Source organism: Perognathus longimembris, chromosome 4, assembly GCF_023159225.1.
Source record: "Perognathus longimembris pacificus isolate PPM17 chromosome 4, ASM2315922v1, whole genome shotgun sequence".
NCBI lineage: Eukaryota > Metazoa > Chordata > Mammalia > Rodentia > Heteromyidae > Perognathus > Perognathus longimembris.
The window spans coordinates 14,829,237-14,841,688 of record NC_063164.1 but is presented as its reverse complement, the minus strand read 5'-3'; the positions used below and the strand labels follow the sequence as shown (position 1 = coordinate 14,841,688).

The window sequence follows — 12,452 nt, the reverse complement described above, 5'->3', positions numbered from 1 at the left end:
CAGAGTTGGTGGAGCAGGGTGGGGGATGACTGTACCCAGCAACTGGAACCTGGAAGAACACCACCAGATGCTTTCTGGAAATCACCTTCCTGGCTGATACTGGGGGAAGAAAGGCCAACCAGCATCCAGGGGGACACTGAGGCTCAGAAGCTGACATACGCATGCAAGCAGGCTCTGGCCAGGCTTGCTCTAGGCCCTCTCACCCTCGCCGACTGCCTGGCTTGCTGGTGGGCACTGTGCTAGGCCCCAGCTCTTGCAAACAGCTCCGATTTCCAAATCTTTAGAAATAGGGTGGTTTGGGGCCTTTCTTGGTACAGATCTTACGTTTTTCAAATGACCCAAAGTCTCTCCTTGGAGGAAAAAAAGGGGAACCTCCCCACACACCTAAACGAAATACCCATTTCCAGCCTGCTCTTCTCAGTCACCAACACACCCCCCCCCTCGAGAAGAGAGGAGGCCCCCAAATGCTGGAAGGGGCCCCCTGCCTGGGGCTCCAGCCCGGCTGGTTGGCGGCCTGCCGGTCTGCGGCCCTCCCCTGCGGAGCCAGGCAGCCCCAGGGGCGGCTCGGGGACTGCGGGCCTCCTGCGGGGGAGCCGGCCTCCCCGCCCTCCCACCCCCCCCTCCAACCCCCTCCACCAGCCAGCGGCCGCCCTTTCCTGGCAGGACAGAGGGATCCTGCAGCTGTCAGGGGAGGGGCGGCGCGGGCTGATGTCAGGAGGGCTACAAATAGTGCGGACGCCCCGGGGGCTCCGTGTCCCCTGGTCCGTCGGTCCGTCCACTCTCAGCCGGCTCGCCCGCCGCCTGCTCCGTGCGCCCCCCGCCAGCCTCGCCCGCACCGCCCGCCCGCCGCCACCATGAGCCAGGCCTACTCGTCCAGCCAGCGCGTGTCCTCCTACCGCCGCACGTTCGGCGGGGCCCCGGGCTTCTCGCTGGGCTCCCCGCTGAGCTCGCCCGTGTTCCCCCGCGCGGGCTTCGGCACCAAGGGCTCCTCCAGCTCCATGACCTCGCGCGTGTACCAGGTGTCGCGCACGTCGGGTGGCGCGGGGGGCTTGGGCTCCCTGCGGGCCAGCCGGTTGGGGTCCACCCGCGGGCCGGCGGCGTCCTACGGCGCGGGCGAGCTGCTGGACTTCTCGCTGGCCGACGCGGTGAACCAGGAGTTCCTGACCACGCGCACCAACGAGAAGGTGGAGCTGCAGGAGCTCAATGACCGCTTCGCCAACTACATCGAGAAGGTGCGCTTCCTCGAGCAGCAGAACGCCGCGCTGGCCGCCGAGGTCAACCGGCTCAAGGGCCGCGAGCCCACGCGCGTGGCCGAGCTCTACGAGGAGGAGCTGCGCGAGCTGCGGCGCCAGGTGGAGGTGCTCACCAACCAGCGGGCCCGCGTGGACGTCGAGCGCGACAACCTCATCGACGACCTGCAGCGCCTCAAGGCCAAGTGAGGATGGCACACCCCCCCCCCCCACCCCCACCCCCCATGATCCCTGGCCAGCAGCACTCCAGGCTCCCAGCACTGCCTCCCCCCCCCCCCCGCCCCGCCCCGGGGCCAGGGAGCCTCCTTCAATCTGTGTGCTTGGAGATGGCCAACCCCCTGCTCCCCCAACTTCTCCTAAAAGGAGGACAACCCCCCCCCCGCCCCCCTAGATCTCTCCTTTGCAATCTTCCCAATCCAGGAGGAATTGCCTTGAGATTGATCCCAGGAGAAGAAATGGAAGGGCCCTGGGAAGGAAGCTCAGGGCTGCTCTGTGGGGAGCCACCTTAAAAAGGATCCCAAGAGGCTTCCCCGGGCCTGCGCTAGGGCGGGGAAGAGGGGGGAAGAGCCAGGGATTCAGAATACAGAGAGGAAGAAAGTGAGGCTGACCGGAGACAGGACAGGTGGGCACTGCTGGGGCAACAGGGGAGGGAAGCGAAACACTGGAGGTGAGGAGGCCCCGGGAAGGGGAGACCAGTAGGGAGGGAGCTGGTCCCCTCAGCCTGGCGGAGACTGTTGTCATTTCACAAGGTGAGTGGGTGAGCTTGAGGAAAGGGGAAGAGTGGGTGAGGGCCACGGCCTTTGAAGAGCTTGGGAGAGCTGGCAGGTAGACTCCACCAGGCATCCGATATGCAAAGGTGGAGTATAGATTATTATGAGTCCTGTTTCTGTTTACCCAAGTGAGCCGGTCACCCCCCTGCTACTGCCAAAGTCACAAACTAAAATTGAACCATTACACGAGTCCGGTGTGGCTGAGAAACAGGGACACCGGGATGGATAAAATAGACACAGTTCCTAACCTCAGGGAGGTCACGATCTGGTAGAGACACAGACTTCAAGGGTGTGGCTCCAGGACAGAGGCTGAGCCACTTCCGGTCCCCTCCCTGGGTGGGCGGGGCCTCTGACACTCCCCTTCTGAGCCCCTCCTTTCTGCCCAGCTGTCAGGCCTTCTTCTGTCTTGAATCCACTCCCTGATGAGCCCCTAGTCGTCATTGCCAGTTTCCTTACTCCCTCTGCCCCCCTCCACCCCAACTGTTTGCCTTCTGTTCGTCCTGCTTAGGCTGCAGGAAGAAATCCAACTGAAAGAAGAAGCAGAGAACAATTTGGCTGCCTTCAGAGCGGTGAGCGGTCCTTGGTCCCCCAAATAGTCTTTTCTCTTCTAGCTTCCTTGGTCTCCCTCTGTCCCACCTGGGTTATCCCTGACTCTGCCCTTGTTGCTTGACCTCTTCCAGGATGTAGATGCAGCCACTTTAGCTCGAATTGACCTGGAGCGCAGAATCGAATCTCTCAACGAAGAAATTGCATTCCTTAAGAAAGTACACGAGGAGGTATGCAGGGCCCTTGGGTTGTGATGAGAGCAGCTGGAAAATGGGGCTGACTCTAGTAGTGAGTGTGTAAGGGTGCTCTGGGGGACCTGAAAGGGGACTAAAGCCCAGTCACACCCTTCAGGAGATCCGTGAGCTGCAGGCCCAGCTTCAAGAACAGCAGGTCCATGTGGAGATGGACATGTCCAAGCCAGACCTCACAGCTGCACTCAGGGACATCCGGGCGCAGTACGAGACCATCGCGGCTAAGAACATCTCTGAAGCTGAGGAGTGGTACAAGTCCAAGGTGAGTGGCTTGGCCCAGGAACTTGGTACTTTGGTCCCTCTCAATCCCAGCTTGGAGTCACTGCCTGTGACTCTATCCATAGAGGAGCGTGAGCATAGAGTCTCCATGCTCCTTGCTTGCCAGACCTGCACAGAGGCCCTCTTTCTACCTGCAGGTGTCTGACCTGACCCAGGCAGCCAACAAGAACAATGATGCTCTGCGCCAGGCTAAACAGGAGATGATGGAGTACCGACACCAGATCCAGTCCTACACCTGTGAGATTGACGCCCTCAAGGGCACGGTGAGTCCCTGCCCACTTCCACAAGCCCAGTCCCTTCATGTCTGCAGCTCACACCCACACTCGATGACTTTGGCTCCCTCAAATCCCCTCTGTGGGCCTCCCTGTCACATCCACAACCGGGGTCAAAACAGACTGGGTTCACAGCTGGGCTCTAGGGATTTGGAAGACTCGGGAGGGCACCTCCCTATGTGAGGAGGCTGAATGAAGACATTCCCTTTCATGTGGCTTAATCTCTGAGAGTCCACTGAAGGCTTCATTTGAGTTCAGGGCTTCCTGGTTAAGAAGCTTTTGGCATCTCTTTCCATCCTGGTCCCTTAGTGTCCTCCTGTCTGGACATGCTATGAGCCTGTCCTTGACTTGAGCTCCCCCAATTCCCGCAGAATGATTCCCTGATGAGGCAGATGCGGGAGCTGGAGGATCGCTTTGCCAATGAGGCCAGCGGCTACCAGGACAACATCGCACGCCTGGAGGAGGAGATCCGGCACCTCAAGGATGAGATGGCCCGCCACCTGCGCGAATACCAGGACCTGCTCAACGTGAAGATGGCCCTGGATGTGGAGATTGCCACCTACCGGAAGTTGCTGGAGGGCGAGGAGAGCCGGTGAGGAGGAAGGCAGAGATTGGGGTGATGGGTGTTGGGGGACCCAGTCTGTCCAAATCATCTCAACAAGACTTCAAAATAATTGATATAAGAGGCTACTGTTCCACTTACTCATTGCAGAGAATTAACCACGGCCGCCTGGGTAAGGAATGATGTAATTAACAGCTTTTATGAAAAGAGAAATATAAGTATTCCCTTACCTACCTTTAGAATTAAAAACCAGCAGCATAAAATCATATTCAGCCATCAGTAATAAAATATTACTGCCAGTCAAGGGAGAGATGAAATCAGACTGGGGAATGATGAGGAAGGAAAGGGAGGGGGTAGCTAGAGACAAAATGAGACAGGAAGGCACAGAAAGCCTTGCACACATGACAGGCTAAAAGAAGGCAGGAAGAGACAAGTGTACACCCACACATGCACGCTCAAAAGAAGACACACAGGTGATGTGCTTAAAGCAAGCCACTTTCAGACATAGGTAAGAACATACAACTAGAAGGTATATGAGAGAGATTTGGGGGGTGATAAAATTATTTTATGTGGGCTGCCAAGGAATCACACCTGTAATTCTAGTTACTCTGGAGGCTGAGATCTGAGGATTGCAGTTCAAAGCTAGCTTGGTAGCTGGGCTGGGGATATGGCCTAGTGGCGAGAGAGCTTGCCTCGTATACATGAGGCCCTGGGTTCGATTCCCCAGCACCACATATACAGAAAACGGCCAGAAGTGGCGCTGTGGCTCAAGTGGCAGAGTGCTAGCCTTGAGCAAAAGGGAAGCCAGGGACAGTGCTCAGGCCCTGAGTCCAAGGCCCAGGACTGGCCAAAAAAACAAAAAAACAAAAAAACAATGCTAGCTTGGTAGGAAAGTCCTTGAGACTCTTATCTCCAGTCAATCAATCAATCACACACAAAAATTATATTTGGATTCAGACTAGTTGTTACATGGATGGATATCGATAACACTCATTAGCTCTGCCCATTACACTGTATGTAAATTTAACCTCAGTATAAGATAGATCGATGACTCCTAAAGAATGGTAATTATCAATAGTCATAAAAATAAATCTGAGGTTAAAAACAAAGTGGAAGACATGTTTAGATATAGACTTACACCTAAAGAAAGATTTCAGGTTTTGTAGAATGTAGTCTAGATAGATAGCCTTTTAAGGTAGCAAGAGGTCTGTGGTCGCCACCCCCCACCCCCAGCACCAGTGATCCATGGTCAGCTCCTGTCTGGAGGGTGGGCACAGGGTGGAGGCCACTCATAGCTGCTGGTCCTATTCCTATTCCTGCAGGGCCAGAACAGGAGGAAGTGATGGGGACCTGGGGAGTACCATAGGGCCGGGCATCCTCATGTCATACCTACGGGCCAAAATTGGAATGGATGATCCCTCCAGAAGAGACAATTCCCAGGACAGCGGGAGGTGGCTTTTTGAGCCTAGGCTGTACAGTATGGGCAGTGAGAATGATGGGGTCGAGGAGATCGAGACAACCGAGGAGAGCATTTAAAGAGGACAAGGAGGAGCCTTGATCAGTAGTCACAAGGAGAGGCAGGAGTGTTCTTAACCCTCTGGGGACTTGCCTTTTTTTTTTTTTTTTTTTTTCAGAATCAATCTCCCTGTCCAGACCTTCTCTGCTCTCAACTTCCGAGGTAAGTGTGTGTTGGGTGGGGGAATTGAGGTTCCAGGGTCCAGGAGCACAGCCTGGGCACTGCCCAAGCCTGCCAGGAGGGGAGGATAGAACTGTGAGGTAGGCCAGGCCTGGGGGAGAAAGGGAGTCCATGGTAGGTGGAGAGAGAGAGAGAGAGAGAGAGAGAGAGAGAGAGAGAGAGAGAGAGAGAGAGAGAGACTGACTCTGTTTTGGACTGTGAGGTACATTGTCATCAAAGTCCCCACATACCTGTGCACCTCCTGGAGTACTGGGCCTGTGTTCTGAATTCCAAACTCTGAAAGGACCAGGAGTGGGGTCCCCGCAGCAGGTGCCTCTCACACCCTGGGTGACAAGTTCTCTGGTGCCCGTGGTCTGTCTGCATGTTGCCAAGCATTCGCTGCCCGTTTGTTGGGCACCTCAAGCTTGTGGGAATAAGATGTTGGATGCACGGTTGCAAAAAAAAAAAAAGGAAGCCAAATCTTAGCAAAGCCAAACAATGAAAAGAATGAGCTCTGAGGGCATTCTGCCATCTCCACATTAGTAATATGCAGATTGAGTGGCTTTCCAACCCCAGGGAGCAGAAAAACGCATTCTAATGACACATTAGGAAGGCAAGTCAGAGTCCTTGGCAGCTTCTCCTTTCCTAGATCAAACCTTTTATGTCTTCGATGTTCATTTCCATCAGGAAAAAAATACACACTGTGCTCCAGTGCTCCAGCGAGGAGTCACAACGTTCAGCACAGGCTAGTTGCTTGCTAAGGAGATTCGTGAATGCCAAACTTATACTAACAGCTTAAATTTGACCCACCCTATGAAGCCCAGACCTCTCTTTTCAATTGGTTGTTTATTACAGACACCGAGTGTGAGTCTTGCATGTAGAATCAATTGATGCTTTTTTTTTTTTTTCAGATTGGTTGCCCAGTGCCACCATAGAGCAAACATGATTGTAGCCATTTCCCAGAGAGGAAACGGAGGCACAGCAGGGCTGGGGAATCAGCACTGTGATCAGTGATTAATCCCCATTCCATCTCACTTTATAAAGACACAAAGCTGCCCATTCTGAGTCCAAAGAGGCCTGGGGTCTCAAAGATCCTCCAAAACAGTGCTTCAAACCTGGACTTGGGCCGAGCACTGGTGCCTCACACTTGTAATCCTAGCCACTCAGGAGACTGAGATCTGCAGATTATGGTTCAAAGCCAGCCTAGGCAGGAAAGTTTGTGAAACTCTTTTTTTTGGGGGGGGAGGGGGGACAGTCCTGAGGCTTGGACTCAGGGCTTGAGCACTGTCCCTGACTTACTTTTGCTCAAGGCTAGCACTCTACCACTTGAGCCACGGCACCGCTTCGGGCTTTTTCTGTTTATGTGGTACTGAGGAATCGAGCCCAGGGCTTCATGCATGCTAGGCAAGCACTCTGCCACTAAACCACATTCCCAGCTCGTGAAACTCTTGTCTCCAGTTAACCACCAAAAAGCTAGCAGTGGATCTGTAGCTCAAGTGATAGAGAACAGCTTGAACAAAAAAACAAGGGCTAGCACTTAGGCCCTGAGTTCAAGCCCAAATACTCCCCAAACAAAACAAAACACAAAAGCAACCCTGTGCTTTGGGGGTCCTGCTGTAAAGGAAAGAGTCTGAAGGTCCAAAATGATGTGGGACTTTTCTGGGGTCTAAAAGTGAAAGGAAGCCAAAAATGGTAGAGAACGTAAAAGTTAGACCCTCAAAGGTCCTAAATCATTCGGTGCACAATAATTTTCTGAGACCATTCCCACTTTGGAGCTGGCTTGGGACTTTTTAGAGCCACTTTCTGGGTTCTGGGCTCAGGGATGGGCATTAAGGTCTTGAGAAAGTCAACGGCTTGTCTTGAGGGTGTAGGAATCTGCTGTGGTACTGGATGACATAGCCTAGATTGAACTTCTAGTCCTGGGTGTTGCCGGGAGTTAGTTAAGATGAACACATGGCATGGTGGGTCTCTTACAGAAACTAGCCCTGAGCAAAGGGGTTCCGAGGTCCACACCAAGAAGACTGTGATGATCAAGACTATCGAGACGAGAGATGGGGAGGTGAGCAGTCTGCCTGGCCCTTTGTCCCTGGTGGGTGTCTGGGAAGCTGCCAGCCAGGTATTTCCCACCAGCTGGGCTGGTTGGGGTCCCTGGCTGAGGGTGAGTGGGCCCTGCTGCCTTGGGGTGCAGTAAACAGGGCAGGGTCTCCTCTCAGCAAGCAGTGGGGTGCAGTGGGCTGGACTGGGCTTCTCTTCCTGTCCAGGTTGTCAGTGAGGCCACACAGCAACAGCATGAGGTGCTCTAAAGCCAGAGACCTTCCGACACTGTCCTGGCCCCGTCAGACACTTCACTGCCTCCTCAAGCCAGCCTTTCCATCCTGGGATGCCACATCAGCTGCCTTTCTCTCCTCACAGCCTCTGACCCCTCCTCACTCTCCACCCCCCATAGTCTCACCCCACCATGCCTCAGGGGGCACTCCCTAGTCACCCCCGCACACCCCCTGCCTTCAGTCCTGGCTGTTGGAAGTGGGTGAACCCGGCTTTTGTGTTGGATGGAGCCGGGCCCCAGCCACCCTGTCCGGCTCACCTCCCTGACTTCAGGCTCTTAGCTGCTTCCTTTGCAAAAGAGTTCTGGAGCAGGTTTGGGGGCTACAAGGTCTGGAGGGGGCCTTGTGACCCTTCCTACCTCCGGCCTGGATAGAAGAAAGGAAGGAAGGAAGGAAGAACGGCCTCCTCAGCAACCTGGGCAAGGGCCAGGAAGCTCGGCCCCTGGTGGAGACGAAGGCACTTGAAAGTGTCCCCCTGGTCCCTCCTTTTCCTTTCCCCAGCCTGGGGTGAACTTAGAAAGCAGGGGCTGCGAGAGGGAACCCCCGAAGGTGTTAGATGTGGGAGTAAGAGACGCAGAAGGAGAGAGGATGGGTGAGATGCTGGAGAGGAGAGGAAGGAGAAGCAGAGAGTGGGCTCGGGCCCCTGCCTGACCCTCCTGCTGTGGGGGCTGTGGACAGAAACAATAAAGAATGAGCACAAGCCTGCATGTCCCCTGCTGTCTTGACTATTGGGAATCCTGGGGAGCCAGGGCCTTGTCCCACACCACAGCATCACCCGCCAGCCTCACCAGACAGCCCCCCCCCCCCATTTCCCAGCCCTGCTCTATACGGGCAGCATGTAGGATGGATGTGTGCTGGACATGTAGGGGGTCTGGACAAGGAGCTTTTGTTGGAGGAACCACAGCACCTTCTGTTAGGCCCTAATTCCTATCCTATCCCCTGACTCTCCCAACCCCACCCTCAGATCAGCAGAGGCAGGGCAACACCTGCATCTCTCTTCCACAGACTGGCTATGAAGGAGGCTCTCAAGCCTTCGGCCTCTTTCATTAAGCCTAAGACTCTTTCATGTACAGCGTCCCACTCAGGAAAACCTACAGTGTCTGAACACCGGAAAGTCCTAATTTGTGTTTGGGTAAAAAAGGTTCAAGGCTCTAAAACTGTTGGTTTATCCTACATTCACCTGTGATCCCAATGCAGTGCTTTTAGAATGCGATACCTCTCGGATTAAAATTTCAAAGGGAAAGGTGGGAGAACTGGGGGAGATGGGAGGTGAGTGGGGGGCATAGGAGAGGAAAGTGGGAAATAGACTGTCAAAAGACTTGCTAATGGAGAAGAAATATACAAAACATTAGTGAAATGAAACAAGACCTACAAACATATGGGACTCTACTGTATGTAAAAGGTGCTATTTTAGCGTGAGGATGATTGAATTAGTCAATAGAGGGACTTGGGGGCAATCAAATAGCCAAGATATGTTGTGGTCTCTTCACTCCTTCCAAAAAAGCGACTCCGGGCGAATCAAAGATGTAAGGAATTTTCTAGACACCCCTGGCTCACACCTGTAACCCTAGCCACTTTTGGAGGCTGAAATCTGAGGATCACAGCTGGAAGCCAGCTTGAGCAGATACATTTGAGAGCCTTTATCAGCAAAACAACAACAACAAAACCCATGGGGGGAAAAAAAACAACAACCTGAAAGTGGCAGTGTGGCTCACGTGGTAGAGCGCCAGCGAAGGAAGAGCATTCAAACCTTAGTACTGGCGCACACAGAAAAAAAAACAATTAGGAAACTTGATGGATCCTTCAGATCTCAGACTTTAGGTTGTTCCCTTCACACCTAAAGGACTATCCTTTAAAGGACATGGGAACAGGATAGAGATTGAAAAGATGATGAACTCAGTTTACCTGTGAATAAACCGATTGAGACTTTAGCCTATAGGTTTTACTTTGCCATTCCAATCTGGTTTTTCTAGAAACTTCCAAAACTCTTTCTGGTGGCTCTTTCACACACACCCCTCCCTCCTTTGGTGTAATCCTGCCTGGCTCACAGGTTGTTCCTTCTCTTTAAGAAGACCCACTGTCCCCTTTGCACTGTGGAAGCTGTGGGGGGTCCTCCCAACTCCCCACTTCTGCCATCTGTCACTCATAATCATTTCCTTCCCCCAGAGAAACTCCACACAACACAAGCCTGGCAGTTGCATTGGTAATGTCTCCACCTACTGGCAGGGGTGGGGGTGAGGGGGAGAGGTGGACAAGGAGCCTAGAACCAATTGGGGCCTAGACTGTGAACTGACTTCTCCGTAAGGGAAACATTCGGGCAAGGGCTGGGCCCTGGTACCTAATGGGGAGGTTATCTGAGAGAAGTTTAAGAAACCTTGGGGCTGGGAATATGGCCTAGTGGCAAGAGTGCTTGCCTCCTACACATGAAGCTCTTGGTTCGATTCCCCAGCACCACATATATGGAAAACGGCCAGAAGGGGCGCTGTGGCTCAGGTGGCAGAGTGCTCGCCTTGAGTGGGAAGAAGCCAGGGATGGTGATCAGGCCCTGAGTCCAAGGCCCGGGACTGGCCAAAAAAAAAAAAAAAGAAAGAAACCTTGAGCCTTCTTTCCCCTGAATGAATTGCAGGTGCTCAGCTGCCCCACAAAGGAGAAAGAAACAATGAGATAGGTAAACCGAGTTTGGAGGATTGTAGATGGACAGGTCACTGTGGCAGGAACTGAGGGCCCAGTGGGCACTTTCCTACCCCATCTGTCCACTCTGGCTCCCCTCCCAGTTCTGTCTCTGGAGGCCATATCCACCCCCTTTCTCCTTCCTGTCACCACAGGCTGGCTTGAATATGCAAATAAGCCCCAAATATGCAAACGAACCCCTTGACCTTTGATTCAATACCTAAAATGTCAGCTACCCAAGGATAGTTTTTGTCTGTTTTATTCACTATTATCTATCCCTAGTGCCCCCAAAGAGTGCTTGGTACATAGTAGGTACTCATTAAATATTCAAGTACCTCTTGACTGAATACCCACCGGACACTTTCATTTACTTTTCTCTGAATTAAATATTCACCCTAAAGGGCTGGTGGCCCCCACTTCATTCACTGGTTCAATGAATGTTTACTGACAATATTTTCCCATGTGCTAGGAATATAGTATATGGTTAAGACTTGTCCCATGGCCCAGAGAAGTGGGGTGACCTGCCAAGGTCACACAGTAGTCTGTACTGTAGCAAAGGAGGATGGGGGAGAGGCAGGCTCCTTGGCCTCCAGAGGCCAGATCTCTTTCCATGACACCATAGACTTGTGATCAGAAGGCAAGGCAGACTGGCAGCACACATGCCTAACCTGGTGCCAAGCTACAGGGTACTTTGGGGCCCATGCCCAGGGACAGACAAGCATTTTGAAGCCAGCTGCCCTGGGCAACTGGACTGGCAAGAGCCTATCGTAGCTTGAATGGGCTGATCCACAAGAGGGCACCAGTGACTCGCATGGGCCTTGTGCTTCCCCGCCCCCCCCCCCCCCCCCGCCCCATCAACCCAAACCCACAGACCCTTTATTTGGGTACAAAGTCAATGAGTGATTTCCTTATGGGCATGAGAAAGCAGGAGACAACCATGTTCCAGGCTCTGTGCCAGACCCTTTTAAATAGTTAATATTCATTTTAAAATTTAATATAATAATTTAATGCCACCATAACAACATAAGTCAGATCATGTAATTCTGCTCAAACCCCTGAGATGATTTCCCATTTCACTAAGAATAAACGTAGCATGGCCTGCAAGATGCTAGGCCATCTGGTCCCTGCGCTGCGAGCTGTCTGCCCTCACTCCCTCCAGGCTTGCTGACCTTCTGGCTCTGCTCTGAAGCAGGCCTCCCTAGCTCTCTGTATCATATTTGCTTCCTCACCTCTTCACGATGGGCTCCGGTGCTCCTGGGGAGGCCAGATCCAGTCAACTCTATTTTAAAGAGCAATCTCCCACCATACTTGCACCCCTGTATTCTGCAGGACTGCTTTCACAGTACTTAGCTCATTAGTACTTACCTGATAGTGTTTTACAAATTTCTTTACATTTATTGTATGCCTCTCTTCTCCCATACAAGTAGCCTGAAAGTAAGCATCTTTGTTTTGTCACTGCTATATTCCTAGCCACCCCCTCAACAGTTCTGGCCACACCGTAGACACCTGAAAATGTTTGCTGAAAAAAAAAACCCAAAAACAAACAACAACTGGGAGTTGGGCTACTCCCATTTTATAGATTAGAAAACTGAGGCTTAGAGATGTTAAGTGATTTGTTCAGTCCATTTATTCAGCTAAAGAGCTAGCCGATCAACAAACATTTAGCACCTATAGCATTCCATGCAATTGTTGAGGCACTTGGTTAGGTGGGTTTTTTTTTTAAATTATTGTTATTATTTCTTCTTCAGTGCTGTGGTGTGAACACTTGCTAGGCAAATGATCTGCCATTTGAGCCATCTTCCTAGAGCCAGCCCTGACTGTGAGTTAGACTTAAAAACAACAAAGCAAAAACA

General features: G+C 52.6%; 1 protein-coding gene across 1 annotated transcript; it reads left to right on the top strand.

Moving 5' to 3' along the window:
- The first annotated feature begins 744 nt into the window (after nt 1-744).
- Des (desmin) lies at nt 745-8,629 on the top strand. Its single transcript, XM_048344694.1, has 9 exons — nt 745-1,435; nt 2,529-2,589; nt 2,701-2,796; nt 2,918-3,079; nt 3,234-3,359; nt 3,740-3,960; nt 5,565-5,608; nt 7,582-7,664; nt 7,867-8,629. The coding sequence occupies exons 1-9, from the start codon at nt 855-857 to the stop codon at nt 7,906-7,908; spliced, it is 1,416 nt and encodes a 471-aa protein (XP_048200651.1). The 5' UTR covers nt 745-854; the 3' UTR covers nt 7,909-8,629.
- Nucleotides 8,630-12,452: the final 3,823 nt, after the last annotated feature.

Coding starts and splice junctions, on each gene's coding strand:
- Des (XM_048344694.1), top strand. CDS start 855: ATGAGCCAGGCCTACTCGTCCAGCCAGCGCGTGTCCTCCTACCGCCGC. Junction 2,590..2,700: donor ATTTGGCTGCCTTCAGAGCG/GTGAGCGGTCCT, acceptor GACCTCTTCCAG/GATGTAGATGCAGCCACTTT. Junction 3,961..5,564: donor CTGGAGGGCGAGGAGAGCCG/GTGAGGAGGAAG, acceptor TTTTTTTTTCAG/AATCAATCTCCCTGTCCAGA.